General features: G+C 47.7%; 8 protein-coding genes across 8 annotated transcripts; 5 read left to right on the top strand and 3 right to left on the bottom strand.

The window, feature by feature from the left end:
* Positions 1–38: 38 nt before the first annotated feature.
* On the bottom strand, positions 39–1,588 carry BGW36DRAFT_382701 (putative actin-related protein RO7). Its single transcript, XM_046216580.1, has one exon. It carries the CDS (start codon positions 1,492–1,494, stop codon positions 142–144), a length of 1,353 nt encoding a protein of 450 aa, XP_046070582.1. The 5' UTR covers positions 1,495–1,588; the 3' UTR covers positions 39–141.
* Positions 1,589–2,044: 456 nt separating this feature from the next.
* On the top strand, positions 2,045–5,062 carry BGW36DRAFT_323183 (uncharacterized protein). The gene is made up of 2 exons (XM_046212686.1): positions 2,045–2,200; positions 2,364–5,062. The coding sequence occupies exons 1-2, from the start codon at positions 2,085–2,087 to the stop codon at positions 4,969–4,971; spliced, it is 2,724 nt and encodes a 907-aa protein (XP_046070581.1). The 5' UTR covers positions 2,045–2,084; the 3' UTR covers positions 4,972–5,062.
* Positions 5,063–5,510: 448 nt separating this feature from the next.
* Positions 5,511–6,689, bottom strand: BGW36DRAFT_361132 (phosphatidate cytidylyltransferase; the record flags this gene model as incomplete). The annotated part of the gene is made up of 1 exon (XM_046214250.1): positions 5,511–6,689. One exon carries the CDS (start codon positions 6,687–6,689, stop codon positions 5,511–5,513), a length of 1,179 nt encoding a protein of 392 aa, XP_046070580.1.
* A 701-nt stretch (positions 6,690–7,390) lies between these two features.
* Positions 7,391–9,910, top strand: BGW36DRAFT_344776 (putative DEAD/DEAH box helicase). Its single transcript, XM_046213179.1, has 3 exons — positions 7,391–7,783; positions 7,841–8,350; positions 8,402–9,910. The coding sequence occupies exons 1-3, from the start codon at positions 7,497–7,499 to the stop codon at positions 9,537–9,539; spliced, it is 1,935 nt and encodes a 644-aa protein (XP_046070579.1). The 5' UTR covers positions 7,391–7,496; the 3' UTR covers positions 9,540–9,910.
* A 1,103-nt stretch (positions 9,911–11,013) lies between these two features.
* Positions 11,014–12,750, top strand: BGW36DRAFT_202126 (uncharacterized protein). Its single transcript, XM_046209870.1, has one exon. The coding sequence runs from the start codon at positions 11,055–11,057 to the stop codon at positions 12,600–12,602; it is 1,548 nt and encodes a 515-aa protein (XP_046070578.1). The 5' UTR covers positions 11,014–11,054; the 3' UTR covers positions 12,603–12,750.
* On the top strand, positions 12,751–14,673 carry BGW36DRAFT_202172 (uncharacterized protein). Its single transcript, XM_046209871.1, has 2 exons — positions 12,751–13,301; positions 13,551–14,673. Exons 1-2 carry the CDS (start codon positions 12,899–12,901, stop codon positions 14,336–14,338), a joined length of 1,191 nt encoding a protein of 396 aa, XP_046070577.1. The 5' UTR covers positions 12,751–12,898; the 3' UTR covers positions 14,339–14,673.
* BGW36DRAFT_344774 (uncharacterized protein) lies at positions 14,665–16,045 on the bottom strand. Its single transcript, XM_046213178.1, has 2 exons — positions 15,935–16,045; positions 14,665–15,882 (listed from the first exon to the last, which is right to left on the bottom strand). Exons 1-2 carry the CDS (start codon positions 15,978–15,980, stop codon positions 15,008–15,010), a joined length of 921 nt encoding a protein of 306 aa, XP_046070576.1. The 5' UTR covers positions 15,981–16,045; the 3' UTR covers positions 14,665–15,007.
* Positions 16,046–16,311: 266 nt separating this feature from the next.
* BGW36DRAFT_361128 (40S ribosomal protein S0) lies at positions 16,312–17,233 on the top strand (the record flags this gene model as incomplete). The annotated part of the gene is made up of 2 exons (XM_046214249.1): positions 16,312–16,481; positions 16,537–17,233. The coding sequence occupies 2 exons, from the start codon at positions 16,312–16,314 to the stop codon at positions 17,231–17,233; spliced, it is 867 nt and encodes a 288-aa protein (XP_046070575.1).
* Between the last annotated feature and the right edge of the window lie 187 nt (positions 17,234–17,420).

Raw genomic sequence — 17,420 nt, 5'->3', positions numbered from 1 at the left:
TCCAAGTGGGGTGAATAATATTTCATTTTTGAATAAATGGCCCATTCCAGTAATAAAGAAAAAGGGGTATCGTTGTATATTCAGGATTTAAAACTACACTCACTCGTCTCGAAACTCAATCTCCATTATTCTTAACATAAATCATCCCCACCCAGCTAACGTCCAGCTTGATCGATCGCTAACCATAGACGACCTAATCCCTGATCGTCGGTCCGCCACGTGGTGACTATCAGGGTCTCGTGTCGCACCAGCCATGCCATGCTGAAGGAATTTCTCCCGCTCGATCTCCACGAATCCTCTGATTTTCAGACTGGTCACGAGACTGGCCCCAGCCCAGGGTCCTAAAGAATCGACCTGCCGGAATTGGCCTTGGATAAAAGGTTTGCTATCACGAGGCTGCTTACGGCGAAGTTTCTTTTCGACAAAGTCAAGCTCTTCTGACTGTTGCTGTGGTTGTTGTCCGGGTTGCTCTGCGGACTTCTCTGGCTCGTCGTCTTCTTTTGTGCCATTCTGGGATTGGTCTTCGTCCTGGTGTGGCTGTCTAATGGCAAGCTCCCACTGCTTGCTTTTTTGCTTTCTCACGGCACGTCCTCTCATCGAGTCCCATCCATGTTCAATGACCAGCGAGGACACATCTTTCATAACACGCTGCCGAACACCGGGAATTTTTGATCCCCCACCGACAAATACAATGCGCGACATGCATGCTCCACGTACATCAGGCGGCAGCGCGAGCAGTATGTGGTAAACTAATACATGGACTGGCTTTTCATGATCATCCAGTTCATGGTCATCGGCACCATTGGCAAAGAGAGCGTCTTCCACTGGTTTCGCAAACCGCGATAGCGGCACCTGTACATAGCCCGAGTCTGGCTTCGATGGTGAAGGGATAGAAACAACCTTGTCAGGAGTTTCGTCTGTTTCGCGAAATTTGCACCAAGCAAATCTGTTGACTACTTCCTCGCAGTACTCGAATTTGACAGAGATATCATTTGCCTTGTCCGTTGCTTCCTCGGTAGAAGACTCTATATTTGATAACATTTTGCCCATCTCCTGTAACAATGACTTCATAGCCCTTGTGGTTCGCTTTGTGCTAGTCTCTCTATATTCATAGATAGCAGTGACTGTGGTTTCTGCCCATCCAATATCTACAACCAACGCCGTGCGCAGCCCCGCAGCCGCTGCTGTCATGGCGGCAGAAGGCAGAAGTGTTATGGATGGAAACCGCCATCGATTGAAGAGCGATGTGAGAATTCGGGAAAGGAGTGGGTGAGGTATAACTGAGGGCAGCACTAAAACAAGTCGCGCGTTCCCCGCGTCTGTAAGCAAATAATTATTGTATATCTCGCGAAACGCTCGCTCAATCTTGTCGTCCACTAATCCCAGATCAGTCTCTCTTAAGTCCATCCGCCATAGTTCGTGACGTTTGGCCCATTCTTCGGCATCAATCCATTCCTTCTGCTCGCCAGTATTTGCGTCTTGTTTGGTTTTCATCCATCCGCGATAATCTCCAGATTTACGCGATTCCTCCGGCCCAAAGCCTAGTGCGCAAACTGGTGTACTCTCACCTTCAAATCCAGCACGAAGCCACCGAGACCCGAATTCGAATATAATGGCATCTTCTTCGTTTCGAAAGGATGAGAGTGGTGACGACGAAGATCCAAACGACGAGACAATCGATCGGTTGCGATGGGGAGGTGTTCGAGGCTCAAACGATTGATCGTCTTTCCGAATGCGAGCTCGGGCAGCTTCTAGGGCTGATATGGAAGATTTGCTGGAGTGTCGCAGGTGCGAAGCATCGGTTGTCGCCATATTCTCGTCAACGATTTAGCCGAAGAGCGAGCGGCAAGTAGTCAGTTTTTTTCTGTCGGCAATAAGACGAATTAAGAAATAGCCATGCTCGGCGATATTCAAGGGCGGCGCTATCAGGTCTACCGACATATAGAACCTAGGATATGTAGTTGAACACTCGAGGATTGGAAGTGTATGTGCAAGGCCGGGGTACTAACTATCTGACGCCGCTGATTGGCAGGAGCTCCGTTGCTCCGCAGCTGCCCGCGATCAAAACAAGCCAGTTGAACTTCATGTCGGTTGTCCTTGCTATACTGGCTTTCAACCTATTTTGCGGTCTCCTTTCTTGTATTCGCTTTTTTTTTGGGCTGCATAGAGATGTGCTTGGGCTAGAGATGGGCATTCCAGGGTCAGTTTTATCTCAAGTAAACCCTCTGTTGTTGTATCCCTCGCTGTCTCCCAAATATATATCCGTTGACATCACCTTGAAAATATCCATTCAAAACCTCATTCATTTCATGTTGTTCATCACTAGAATCTCACTAATCCGAAAGTCATGTTGTGCTCTCCAGACTTAACAAAGCAATCGGGAATTCCGACCGAATCGCATTATCCAGACTTGCAGTCAAGCACCTGGAAGCCACTCGACGGCCCATCAAAATTGCAGTGGACATATCCATATGGCTTTTCCAACTCCAGGCCGGACGCGGTGGGCAAAACCCCGAGCTACGAACTTTATTCTTCAGACTCGTTCGACTTCTTGCCTTGCCAGTACACCCACTTTTTGTTTATGATGGGATGCAAAAGCCCCCCTTCAAGAGGGGCAAAGCAACTACAGGGCGAAGTTATGGCTCTACGCCAATTATTAGCCAGTCCAAGATTTTGATAGACCTTTTTAAATTCCCGCGGCATGACGCTCCTGGCGAAGCTGAGGCCGAATGTGCTAGACTACAGCAGGCTGGTGTGGTTGATGCTGTGATGAGCAATGATATCGACACTTTAATGTTCGGGTCTACTCTCACGGTCATGAACTTTTCAAAAGAAAACTCCACGGGAACGAGTGCGGCGACCCATGTCGATTGCTATACTACCAAGGACGTACTTGAGATCGGGGCAAATGTCAAGCTGAGCCGTGCTGGCATGGTTCTTTTTGCGTTGCTCAGCGGTGGCGATTATCTACCGTCAGGAGTTACAAAGTGTGGGCCGAGTCTTGCCGGAGAGATTGCAAAGGCCGGCTTTGGAGAGGATCTTTTTGAAATCGTCTACTCGGAAGAATCAAAACTCAACGAAAAATTAGGGGAATGGAGGGAACGGCTACAATATGAGCTAGATGAGAATGAAAGCGGTTACTTTCAGTCTAAGCACAAAGCCGTACGAATCCCCGAGTCTTTCCCCGACCATAAAATACTATCCTTCTACGCGAGGCCAATTGTCTCCAATGAGTTTGAAATCGAAAACCTACGCCAGCGGCTCATCGGAGCCTGGGACCATGATATCAATGTACTTGAGCTTAGGAGATTCGTTGCTGATTTTTTCGACTGGAAATATCGATCAGGTGCGAGGAAGCTAGTTCGAAATCTAGCTGAACCACTGGTTATAAGTAGGCTCCGGCTTGCCCGCTCTCCTATAGCGCCAGAGGGCTACGGCAATTATGTTCCCAACCAGGATCTCCCGGTAATGCAGCGTGTTTATCGTACCAGAATGCCCTTTGTAGCCGGGGGGCTACTTCAATTACAGATGGAAATGGTCCCGCTTGATGTCGTAGGGCTTGATCTAGATGCAGAAGAGCCCAATCCGCCGCCCGAAAACTCGCAGCTCACCCAACCCGAATCGCAAACCACAGATGTAGCTGACGAGGAAGACGACGGAGGAGGAGCAGATGTTGAACCTACAGTTAATACTGCTGTTGGTGTTCAACTACCGAAGAAGATATATGACCCCAGCGAGCCTGAGAAGATTTGGGTCTTTGAAGCCGTTGCGAAAATAGGTCTTCCAGATGTGGTGGAGCGATGGAAGAAGCAAGATGAAGAGAAGAAGGCACCAAAGAAACCTGCTCCAAGAAAGACAGCGGCAACTAGAAAGAAGAAAGTGATTGATCCTAGTATGAAACCTGGTGGAATTCTGCGCTATACAACTGTCACAAAGCCCGGCAGAGACATGGATGCAGAGAAGGAAGCACGATTATTTCAGGCGTCGACCCTTTCGTCATCTCAAAAGCAATCATCAAGCCAAGGCTCGTTTAGATCCTCCCCTCAGACCCCTTCCAAAAGCACGACTTTTCTAAGTCAATCGTCATTTCGAACGCCTAAAATGATGAAAATGCCGTCGTCAGGTGTAAGCTCTCTTGCCTATCAGTTGCAAGCTACCTCTATCTCAGCAGATGGTACCCGGTTCATCCAACGAAGGAGTCCGCGTCTTGCGACAGGATATCCGATTTTGGGCTCTGCGGAGTCTCCAATAAGACTTGATTCGGACGACGATGTCGATACGTATGAAATGTCTCCACTCTCAAAATTCACAATGAGTTATACTCCTGCTGGAAGTCCGGCACTTCGTTCAGCAAATATCCCGAAATACCTTGAATCACCAGTATCCGCAAAACTAAGCAGAAGAGCCCATAATATTCATTCACCATCTATTCATACTGAGGACTTCGAATACTCTCTTACTTTATCCAGTCCAACACCGTCTCAGAAACACAATGGACGTAATCGTCAAACAAAAGGCCCAAACATATCCATTCCCCAAGTCGAAGTGGATAGAGCCGAGAGCCCAGAAAACAATGTTTCGGACTCTCCTCGTCTATCACACCCAAAACCACCGATGTATTCTTCAATAACGAACAAGACATCCCACGAATCCAAAACCGTGTCCCGCAGACAGCGGGAAAAACAGCAGCATAAAACACTGGAGTCGCCTGAAGACCCTTCTGCGACTTTAGTCTCGGTACCGAGCAGCGATAGTGACAAAAATAAAAAGGCGGAAAAGAGCCTTGAATCTCAAACAACCAAGATTGAGACGATTCGTATTCAAGAGGGTTTCTGGAGTGTAGAAGTCCAAGAAATGGGGCCAAAGGACGTTCTTGAGACCAACAATCCAACGAAAAAGGAAACCAAGGACAACGTCCAAAAGCCGATAAAAAAGCGGATTGGACGGGTCAGTCTTTTGGATATGAGCTAGCATACTTTGATTTTCCTTTTGTGCTCATGGTATTGTTTAGAGGCAGAGTTAATGTAACATGAACATACCTACATATATGATAATAGACATGATTTATATGAATTCCTCAGATGATTTCATTGTAATGTGCGTAGGTTTCAGCTAGTAGTGATGGAATTGTAACTGATAAATCTACGTTGACGTAAATTAATATATGTAACCGACCACCACAGCCTTCTGCTTACGAATATCAGTTAATATGTACTTTCTACATATGTACAAATAGATCACGCAAATTTCAATACAATTCAGTCCTATTTTCATTAACAAGAGATAAGGCTCATTTCCCTGATCAACGTCGTCATGTCATGATATGTATTTAATCGTCTAGTCCTAAATAGCCTTGTTCTTCTAAGTACTGGTATAAAGAGTAGGAACATGATATCGTCAGTGATTATGTACGTATGAGATTCCAGAGGTGAGAAAAAGATTAACCCAAGACAAAGCACATAGCAGAATCCTAAACAGAATGCCTGAAGCCTATATCTATTCTAATATATTCAGCCAAAGACCTTGAGAAACCCCCACAATCCAACACCACTCAAAATGGGGATAGTGAGATTATCGTCCCAGCCAAAGAAGTCAATCATTTCACTGCCAGCGGCAATGATGCCTGAAACTACACTCATGACACCTAGCGCCAATGAGCCCGTGATGATGCTGCCTGAGTTTGCATCGGACGGGTTCCACCCGACCAAGTTGCGCACTGCGTCGGGAATGAGGTTCAAACGACCCGTGAACATGAATGCGTCCTCTGGATCATCGGGGAAAGCGCCAATAGTTGGGACAAACCAGCCCCAGAATAAAGCGGCGGTGACAACGCCAGTCAGCCAGGCAGCCAGCGTGCCAGCAAGGCTTTTTCCGCGACGCAAGGAAATGGTGTGTCGACCGTATAGTCGGCCGAATGTGGATGCGGCAGTGTCGCACCAACTTAACAAAAGAACGCCCATGACACCGACATCCTTGGGGAAAAAGCGTAGCACAATGAATGCGCCTAGAAGGTACCAGATCACGCCGTTATAGCCGCTGACTTCGGATTCTCGCATAAGTGCCCCCAAAGAGCGGACGTAAAGTCGGTTGATGCGATCTGATTTGTGTCGCAGTATATCAGTTGCAGCAATAGGAATAAGTGCAGATAACAGCCATGGGGTTATCGCAGATGTTTGTATCCCACGTCTGTAGAAATCTAGCGTGAAGAAGCCAATAGACACGTGGAGCATTTTGCGAGGGATTTCATGCTTGTGGATAAACGTTCGATAGTGTTGGTGTAACGGAATTAGGCCCAGTGGCGACGGAGATCTGGAAAGGTTACGCCAGCGATCTTGAAAATTGGATGGCGGAGATAAATGACCGTTCGGAGATAGATATCCATTTGTTAAAGGCTGCGATTTGGCTACCGGTGACGACGAGGTTGAGGATGCTTTCGCATTCGACATACGTCTCCGGGTGCTGTTGTCAGATCGAGATGTCTTCCGTGACGCTGAACGCGCATGGTGCTCATCTTTATCCTCAGCGTTTTCTTCCTCTGGGATTGGTCGGGTGCTGTTGTGACGTTGTCGCCGCGCAGCTGAACGTGTCGTCGGAGCACTATAACCATCATCGTTCTCTATGGCATCTGACGGTGTTGGTGACGGCGAGATGACCCGAGGAGTGGCCGGTATAACACGCGGCGAAGACATCTCGACCGCGCTTGCTTCGATAAGCAGCGGGAGGGACGGATGTGGGATGACGCCGTTCGTAGTGTATTGAAGGAGCGGAGAATATGTACTCGAGCAGCTCGTCGATGTCGATAGTAAGATAGCAATGAGCGTTGGGCGAGGAGTAGGGATCGAAATATTGGCGGCGAAGTTATTGGTCTCGTGGACAGAATTAATCAGAATTAGCGGATAAGGGTTGCGCGTGAATATTTTCAGGGCTAAGCTGTCGCATGTCGATCAACAAACGCCACACAAGCAAGGTGTATCAGTAAAGCGCGCGGGTAAACATAGTCTAGGTAGACTCTATATTCGTGAAATCATGAAAGATGCAACCACAGATCAGACAGAATCAAGGTTTGCAACTCCAGGTGCCTGACGGCCGACTTTTGCAAGGTCCCACTCAATCACATGCTTCCGCCGGCTTCCAGGTCACGTGACGTCAACTATCGATATTTTTGCATATATCTATGGGGATGCCTTATATTGTTAATAAAGGCATGTTTCACGTAAATAAACTATCTGCTTGTAATGGATAGGATTCTGACTCAACCCTGGCTGTTCAAACCAGACACTGCCACTTTTTATCTTATCGTAGATCGAAGACCATCTGGCCAATCATCGTAGGCTGATGCTGCGGCAGAAAGTTACCGCCCAAAAAATAAATTTGATAACCATAGAGGCAAGAACAGTTCTCTGCATATTCTCATCACAGAGCCCATGCCCCGAGCACTCTGTGAGATTTGGGAAACGGTATTCGGGGTATATCGAAGTTCCTTTTGACCTCAAATAATGGCCCCGAAGTTGTCGGCGTCATCCTCCAGGGCATGGGATGGCCTCAATCCCCCACTGTCAAATTGGGTCCTTGAAGCTGTTTCGAATTTAGGCTTCACCCGCATGACGCCGGTCCAGGCCTCCACGATCCCTCTTTTCATGAGCCACAAGGACGTTGTTGTTGAAGCTGTAACTGGAAGCGGGAAGACATTGTCGTTTTTGATACCCATCGTGGAGAAATTGCTCCGACTAGACGAACCCGTAAAGAAACATCATGTTGGAGCAATTGTTGTGTCACCAACTAGGTAAGCACCTTTTCGGTTGCAATTGTAACTTGCATCAAGATTCTTACTATTATTTAGAGAACTTGCGTCCCAAATATACAATGTTTTACTATCGCTGCTGGCCTTTCATGGCCGTTCTGCCTCTGCGATTACCTCACTGAGCGAAAGCGAAGACAACCATCGAGGGTATCCGTCAAGCGCTTTGAAGGTCATTCCACAGCTTCTACTAGGAGGCTCAACAACACCAGCGGAAGACTTAAGCTCGTTTTTGAAGAAGTCGCCGAATGTTTTAATTGCGACTCCCGGTAGACTATTGGAGCTTCTTTCATCTCCTCATGTGCACTGTTCTCAAGCATCATTTGAGATGTTAGTCTTTGACGAGGCTGACAGGCTTTTGGATCTTGGATTCAAAGAAGATATTCAGAAAATTCTTGGGCGATTGCCGAAACAGAGGAGGACGGGCTTATTCAGTGCAAGTGTTAGTGAAGCCCTGGACCAAATCATTCGAGTCGGGTTGCGGAACCCGGTCAAGGTTGCCGTCAAAGTGCGAAGCGCATCGGGTGTTGAAGAGAAGCGAACACCTGCGAGGTAAGATCCAGTCATAATCCATCGTTTAGCATTCAGACTTACAGTTTATAGCTTACAAATGACGTATCTCGTCACCCCTCCCACACATAAACTTCCCGCAGTGAACAATATTCTGAAAAGCTTAGAGCCGAGACCACAAAAAACTATATTATACTTCGCGACATGCGCAAGTGTTGACTATTTTCAGCACATAATCCCCCTCCTTCTTGGGGATGAATTCACCGTTATACCACTGCATGGCAAGCACCCGTCTAATGTCCGACAGAAAAACTTCACCCGATTCGTTAACTCTATAACTCCTTCGGTCTTATTAACGACGGATGTGGCAGCGCGTGGGCTGGATATTCCATCGGTCGACCTTGTCATTCAAGTTGATCCGCCATCCGATCCGAAAGTATTTATACATCGTTGCGGTCGAGCTGGTCGAGCAGGTCGCCGTGGTTTAAGTGTCATTCTTCTTCACCCGGGCCGTGAGGAAGACTACGTTCCCTTCTTGGATGTACGAAAGACACCAGTGACTTTATATGAACAACCGGATTTTGCAGTATCAGATAAAGATGCCTTAAAATCCACGGAGGTAGCTCGCAAAAAGGTCCTGTCAGACCGAGCCTATCATGATAAATCGCAAAGAGCCTTTGTTAGCTGGGTGCGCAGTTATAGTAAGCACCAGGCAAGCAGCATATTTCGAGTTGTCGATTTGGATTGGGAGGCATTGGGGCATGCTTGGGGCCTGCTGAAATTGCCAAAGATGCCGGAGCTAAGAAACTTCAAGGGCGACAAGTCTTTAGGGGTGGCAATAGATTGGGGTAATTACGCTTATCAAGATAAACAGAGGGAGAAAAATCGTCAAGAAACTCTCCAAGACGGAGCAGAATTGGCAATACAGTCAATTAAGAAGCGACCTGCTAGTGAGAGTATACCTTGGAGCGAGAATTTGGAAAAGAGGAAAGAAAGGGAACAACGGCGAGATAGGAAGAAGGCTCGTCGTGAACGAGACCGATGGGAAAAGATGACCGAAGACGAGAAACGTACTGCCCGTGAAACAGAGGCAATGGTCGAAAAGATTCGCAAGGAAGCAGAATTAGAAAGAGCTAGGGCCAAAGCTAGTCAAAACACGGGGGTAATGAAAGTGAAGACGAGTTCCGAGGCTTTGACTAAGCCGAAGATTCGTGATAATCAAAGGGACTAGTGATTTCTTATATTAACCAACCTTTTCAATTTCAAATGCTCCGGTCTATACCCGACCCTCATACGTGAACTCCGGTGACAAATTGACTTTAATTCGATTCAACGCTTGTCTTTTCCATGATACCCAGCATAGTCGATAACACTAGCATATTTATGTGTACATATATCAACAACTCAGTCTCATTCTTTATTGATGATGATCTAGATATTGATGGCTGTGGTGGACCTAACAATGCTCTTCTGATATTGTATTCAACCACCGATTGTTTCCGACTAAGACCACCTTACCAATGTTGTAGTTCGCTCAAAATAGGAATTTTATATAAAAAAATATGAAAGAGGATAAGCATTACACGACTTCTAAAAACTCGCCTTGAAATTAGACGTTGAACAATACCATCGAAATGTATAGAGGCCTGTATTTAGGAACAAAGCAAACCAACCACAGCTTGGGGTGCTCGAAGAAAAGATATTGATGAGACTACATCGCAGTATTCAATGGCTTTTGTTGCAAGTCGATTGAAATGTGCTGGTTTGAGATTTGCAGAGTATATTGAGAAAAAATCAATTGATAGCGATATGTACGACAAAGGGTTTCTCCCGCCCTCTAGCCCCATTGAAGGACTGGGGAATAGAGCGTCAATAATCAATTGACGAGTACATTGCTTATACCCAGCCCCTTTTAGAGCTCTTCTGTTGGATACCTCCACCAACGTGTGTCGATGTCGACAATTTAGTTATATCAGGGCGATTCCAATATGTTGCGGTCAGATAGTATCTGCGTAGAGCATCAAACAAACCTTGCAGGATGAAGATCGAACTTCCATCAAGCATCACCGTATCGATCTTTGCATACCTTTCTCCTCCACAGCATCGAGAGCGTTACTGATTGGGACCAGCACACAGAAGGGAACGTGGCGGCTGGTAAAAGGCGGTCGGTAGCTCTGCACCTATCACGACGGTCGCCGGCATTCTGCCGCACGTCAGATTGGAATTCTTGATGGCGCCCGAACTCCAACTTCTGGATGTCTTCACACCTCATTACTACTTTGGTTACCGACAGATCAAACGGGCTGCGCGGACGCCCCAGGCAACCGGGCACCGTCACAGCAGAGAAACGCGTACCTCTCCCATTGTGTTTATAGCAGGTAAGTGTTTGTGTTTCTTACCTTTTTTCCCTCTCCCCAACTTACTCGACATCCGCTACTCTTTCTCATCTCATCCATCCCCAATTATCTCTCCTTTCTCAAGCGCTAGTTGAGATATCATCTCTTCTTCCATTCGACTGTTTTTGAAAGGCTCCTTTCATTATCTGTCAAACCCAACTTTTTGTGTTTCCTCTCTTCTTGACTCGGCCATCTTGAGGGTCACGAGGCACTTGTCGATACACAACATTCCATGCACGCCTACCCATCCTCTCTTTCCCTCCTTCACTCTCTCCACTTTAGTCATTCACATCCTCAATTCAATATTCTTTCCTCAGATTGACATTGCCTGACATCTGAAGATTGCTACAATGCCACGTACTCGCTCCCAAGCGAGCGTGTCTCCGCTCGTCTCTCTCGACGCTCCACGTCGGCGAAGAAAAGCTACAGCCTCGTCACTAGATGCTGACGACCAGGAAGAACCGAAAACAAAAATGAACCGCGTACGCAAAACAAAAAAAGCAACAGTTTCACGAGGCGAATTGCTTGAGGAGGAAGCTTTACAGAAAAACAGTGAGAACCCATATCCAATTACCCCAGTGCACCAGGAACCCAAGGACTCCAAGGAAGTACCCAAGGACAAGGAATCTACCATATCAACAAACACTATGAATAAGGTCGTCGACGACTCTCCGTCTCTTTCTGATTGTGGTGTAACGCCTTGCTCTCCACCGGCTATGAAGAGGGGTTCATTCAAGCGCGCTTTGATAAACGTCAAGGCAGTTCTGAAGAAGCCTACGGAATCCATTCGCCTAAGGTTTAAAAACCTCAAAAAAGCGCGTACCTTAAAAGAGGATTCTCGAAACAAAACAATAACCATTGCAGATGCGACCGGGTCTCAATACTCTTTTACTGAAGATGAAATTCTAGAGTCAGCCATGAATATTCTCCTCAGTCGCATGGATAGCGACTATTTCGACAACGCGTCTTCTGCGCCGGCCTTGCGCTGTCCTTGCTGCCAGGGCTCTTTGGAGTGTCCCGAAGGGCATGATCTTGCCTCCTGGGTCCCAAACGACTTGAAGGAATCAATGAATGCTTTGCTAACCAATTTTTTTGCTGAAGGAATCTGCAATTCTTCTGAAGAGGAAGAAGAAGCCCGCGAAGCCGACGAAAGGCGACAATTCGAACATCAACGACAGGTTGAAGAAAAGCGCATGGCTGAAGAAAATCTTCAATCTGAAATACGCAAAGATAAAGAGAAAGGGCAGGCAAAACCCAAGGCCAAAGATGCCGAATCCTTATCGAAACAAAAGGGCAAAAAGCGCTCACGAGAGACCAATGATCATGAAAACCACGACGATGATCAACCTATTTCTCAGCGTCCACGTCTTACACCCGCAAATACACCATACAAACGTCGCGCTACAACCACACCTCGACGCAAATTGACTTACGCTGAGATACGGCAACGTACCAGAGACCGCGAAGAAGGAAACGGTCCACCCTCCATGTTTCGTTTAGATCAAGCGATCGCGCACCACGAAGCACAGGAGAAAGCTGAAGTAGCTGCTCGTCAGGCTGCTGAGGAAGCTGCTGAAGCAGAACGAATCCAAAAATTTTCACGTGCCGAAATGGAGCGCCATACAGTTGCCGGCCCAATTCCTGAAAATGCTCGTAACCCTCTCCAAATTCCTATCTTTAGAGATGAAACCCAGGACTCTGAAACACCCGACATGCCTGATACACCTGGCTCTAGTTCTTGGGGCTTCCAGGTCCGCAATATTTTATCTTCTGTGAGCGGTTCCGTAAGACGGTTTGTTCCGCGTTTTAGAAATGTCACAGACCAGGCAGTCCCTTTTGGTAAGGAATCGAGAAATCCTTCTTTCGCCTCCAAAACCCTGCTAACTATGATTACTTAAGTTGCTGGGGGGGTGGAACATCCACCACCCACGATCGTCCTGTGACTGACTCAGCACAGACAGACGACTCGGATCAAACTTTGAGCGGCAATATTCGTAGCACTGCTGGGATTGGAAGGACTGGTGACAAGAGCACTGCCGATTTGACATTTAGTTTGTTTCCACCTACAATTGAACCCCCTAAGACTTCACCCCGAAGCACAGATACTGCTACCCAAACGACTACCCAAACTACTACCCAAACTACTACCCAAACTACTACCCAAGATGCTGAAATAGCCGCTGGCGCCCCTACCATGCCGAAGGATGCACTGAACCAAGTCACTCAAAAAGCCGGTAATGAAAAGCATCAAGAAGCTCACAAAGAAACAGAAAACGGTGGTAAGAAACGGAAGCGACCCCTTTCTCCCGATGTGATCCCAAATCCTGTTGGTTCAAGCTATGGCCTGGACTTGGATTACTTCACATATTCAGACGAAGAGTGGGAAGAAAACGAAAGATGGTGCGCTTCCCAATCAGCAACAGCAGAGAAGCCACCGGAGAAAAAGGTCCGCATTCAATCCCCTCCGAAATCACCGCCTACCTCCAAGGAACCCACCACTGTGGAATCGAGCAGCAGGACTGAGCCCGCTGCGCCCTATATCCCGCCTGGATGGGCACGTCCCACAACCACGGTTTACAATGGGACTATGTTCAAGGGTATGAGACATGACTTTGCACCCCAATATTTTACACCCACCCCAAAGCGGAAGGAGGCATGGGACATGGCCAAATGGCAACCCCTTATCAATTCTGCTAAGAACCCACCCCCAAGAACCCCTAAGATCCCCCAACCCTCTACTGGCTCCCTCTTAGCCCTTCGAGCAGAGAAAGAGCAACGTAGAAAATACACCATTACTGGATCATTAGTCCCTGGATTACGCAGTGCATCTGTTAACAACAATTTAGAAAGGACCAAACAACCCCAATTTTCACGAACACCACGCTCGTTCAGTTCCACGCCGTTCACGTCCACTCCCAGTACCATACCGGAGGAACCCACGGTTAACACCTCGACTGATACCCCATCGGCGACCTCGCAGTCATCCAATGCCGACTACGCCGCCCAGCTGTTTAGCAATGGCTCACAGGCAGTTAGCAATACCCCCCAACTATCGAACAACGCCTCTCAGCCCCTCAGAAATGGCGCTCAGTTATTCAGCAACACCTCCCAGACGCTTAGCAGTGCCTCAGAGCAGCCCGCCGCTCCTGTTGTCAAAAATAATGTTGAAACCGTCAAACCCATTGTTGAGACTAATGGCAGATCTCTTAGTGAGCCTGCCGAAACAGCACCTAAGCCACGTGATGCTAGTGAGTTGCACAAGCCAAAGAAACCAAGTGCCTTGCGCAATCCCACCCGATTCTCTTCGAGCCCTATCTCACAGAGGCAAACGAGCCCGACCCCAATTTTGGATAAAGCAAATGAAAACGATCTGCGGAGCATCTTCGGAGAAGATGAATTCGGACAGCAGGCTCTTGATATCTACAAAAACTGCCCATCTGGCGATCTCAGCAAGTTAGAGTGGCCCAAATTCGCTCTACTTCCTAATGATAGAATTCAGCAGCTGGTCAATTCCACTCGCTACAGTGGTACGGATGAAGTCATCCGCGATACCTTCCAGCAGTCCTTTGCGGATTTTCAGGACCAACTCAGCCGGGGAATGATTGATACGGAAGAGATTTTAGAAGATCTTTAACTGTGTAAAGTGTTCTGCCGAACCAACTTTGTTGTATGAAAATGGTTGGTGATGGATTATTCATATTCAAATTGACGAAATATCGATGAGCAGCATGTGTGATTAGATTCACGAGGAGTTAGGGCTTTCTATTTTTTGTGTATTTTTGTCAGTGTACAGCGTTTGGCATCGTTTTTGAATATCAGCCTCTCATGTCGGAGTCGTATTTTTTTCGGGTTTTTGGGGGGCTGGGTACCCACAGTCTATCTGTGTTGAGTATAAATCGGGTGGTTTCTTTCACTATGCTTAAACCATTCATCAATTTCAACTTAGTCATAACAACAAGCTGCGTCTTCTCAAATTAGTATATCATGAAATAATAGGGTGTGCTGAACCTCGATCCAGGTTGACTTCGACCATGAGTTTGTCGAGGGTAGGCAACAGTGCACAGGATGGACTAAAATAAAAGAGGACACTGCTCAGTTGAAAGACCTTAGGAAATAAATGATGGATTTTCATCATTGATATGGTGGCTATTTGTACATTGTTATTAAGATCAGGCTAAGGAAATGTGACAAATGAAGTATACACGGAGACTAAGAAATCCGTAATAATAAGAATGTGACCCAAGTCTTCAAGCCCCTTAATAGTTGATACACAGACCTTGTATCAGACTCTGTTATGCATATGTTACATGCTGATTTCATTCTTCCAAGCAGCGTCTGAAAGACCGAGTGACGCCATAAGATTCTGCCAACGTGGCCCTCCACGTTCCTTCTTTCTCAGATAGCGGAGCAATTTTTGCCTTTTGTGTACTAGTAATCGTAGGTTTCTTTTGTTATGCCTGTCTTTGTTGGTGGTTTCAAGATGCCGAGTCAAGTTCAAAATTTTGGTAGTCAATATAGCCACTTGCACTTCAGGGGATCCGGTGTCAGGACCAGCCCGAGGAGTCTTGGTTGGATGATCTTCTGAGAGTGAAGTCGCAGGTTTGGGAGGGAGAACTTGGTCTGTGTTGTGTCGGCCGAATGTTTCAATGCAACTTTGAATATTCACCCTGGTACGATCTTGCGTGTTTCCATTGGCAAGATTCATGATACGTCGAATCGCTTCTTGAGCATTGTTATCATCTTGCTGGTGTGCTTTGAGTTCTTTCTCAAGCTTAGCTGGGTCCACGAGGTTTTGGTCTTCGGCAGGTAGCGGCTCCGTGAGGGTTTTGGAGTATTCGAAGGCATTTTCAAGTTCTGCAGGTTTGACGAAGTAATTCAATGCGCCCGTCGACGATTGTTTACTCGTGTCACTTTGAAAGGATTGACCTGTCTGGACCGCTTGTATATCCTGGATGAACGGTGTTGGGTCACTTTTCACAGCGTCGCCGAGAGCGGATTGTCTCTGTTCTTCAAGCTCGCGTTGGCGGGAGATATTGGCAGCTTTGCGCTGGCGAGACTGGGCCATCAAAAATGGATCGTGTCTACGCCTCTGTCTGGCCTCGGTTGAGCCAGCCCGAAGGGTGGTTTTGCATGGCTGGCGAGGTGCAATTGTCAAGGGAGAATGAGTATGAGCAGATCCTAAACAAGGATTAGTTTACCCCAAGGAATTGCCGACATTGGGATGGCATACCTGAAAGAGATTTGAGTAAAGACGACGCTGCAAAGCGTGGCGGCATGATCAGGTAGTTTGGCAACCCTTTCTTAGGGCTTATTGGGAAATATCACGTCTGGAGAGTTGTTGCTCAACAAGCTGTCTCCATTCCGGTCGGCGAAATCTCAACATGCGCCGGAGCCAACCCCCGCTAGCCCACTTACGGAGTAGCTCCAGAACGTGACTTTTACAATCTTGGCGCGCTACTGCCCTAACCCACAACGCAAGCGAAATTTCTCTATCAAATGGGCGATCATTAAAGAGCGCGGCTTCCTCACCACCTCCCAATCCCTCGACAAGTGCCAGACGATTGAAACCTCTATACTCGAGCTTTTCATACACCTCGGTCGTTCACCATGGCTCCTTCTAACCTCCCCCCAATTTTCAATCCCACTTCGCAGGATATTGAGATGCTGCTTGCAGCTCAATGCCACTTGGGATCCAAGAACTTGCAAGTGCACATGGAGCCTTACCTCTGGAAGACTCGCGCAGACGGAATCAATGTGATCAACATTGGCAAGACCTGGTAGGAGCTCTTGCTACTTAGCGAATGCACAAACGCCGCCTAACCTCAACATTAGGGAGAAAATTGTCCTTGCTGCCCGTATCATCGCTGCCATTGACAACCCCGCCGACGTTGCTGTCATCTCTGCCCGTCCCTACGGCCAGCGCGCTGTTCTCAAGTTCGCTTCCCACACCGGTGCCACTGCTATTGCCGGTCGTTTCACCCCCGGTAACTTCACCAACTACATCACTCGCTCTTTCAGGGAGCCTCGCTTGATCATCGTCACCGACCCCCGCACGGATGCCCAGGCTATCAAGGAAGCCAGCTACGTCAACATCCCCGTCATTGCTCTCTGCGATACCGACTCACCTACCGAGTTCGTTGACGTTGCCATCCCCACCAACAACAAGGGTCGTCATGCTATCGGTTTGGTCTGGTGGTTGCTCGCCCGTGAGGTTCTCCGCCTCCGTGGCACTCTTGCCACCCGCGAGACCGAGTGGGACGTCGTTGTTGATCTCTACTTCTACCGCGACCCTGAGGCCGAGGAGGTTAAGGAGATCACTGAGGAGACCAAGGTTGCTAGCGCCGACGAGGTTGGTGCTGCTGCTATCGAAACCGGTTTCACTGGTGACAGCTGGGATGCTGCTGGTGCCGGTGCCGGTATCCCTGGCACCGCCTTCGCTGCTGCCACCGCTACTGCAGGTGCCACCTGGGAGGCTGAGGGTGGTGACTGGGCTGCTGAGACCCAGGCCAACCCTGAGACCAAGTGGTAATTTTATGCGGTGGGAAAAAAGTGAATTTGGGATGAGGGCCAAGGTATTTTGATCAAGTTGAACAAAACGTCTTGAGTACTCGGGAGGTGGTCGTGCAACATTGATTGTCGCAAATCCTTGAATCGAAACAATCACAACTTTTTCTTTTGTCTACAACCCTTTATTATCTACTCTGTTCTTCGACACC

Source organism: Talaromyces proteolyticus (genome assembly GCF_021365285.1).
Source record: "Talaromyces proteolyticus strain PMI_201 chromosome Unknown BGW36scaffold_8, whole genome shotgun sequence".
In the NCBI taxonomy this organism is placed as follows: Eukaryota; Fungi; Ascomycota; class Eurotiomycetes; order Eurotiales; family Trichocomaceae; genus Talaromyces; species Talaromyces proteolyticus.
This window is presented reverse-complemented; position numbering and strand designations above follow the sequence as displayed.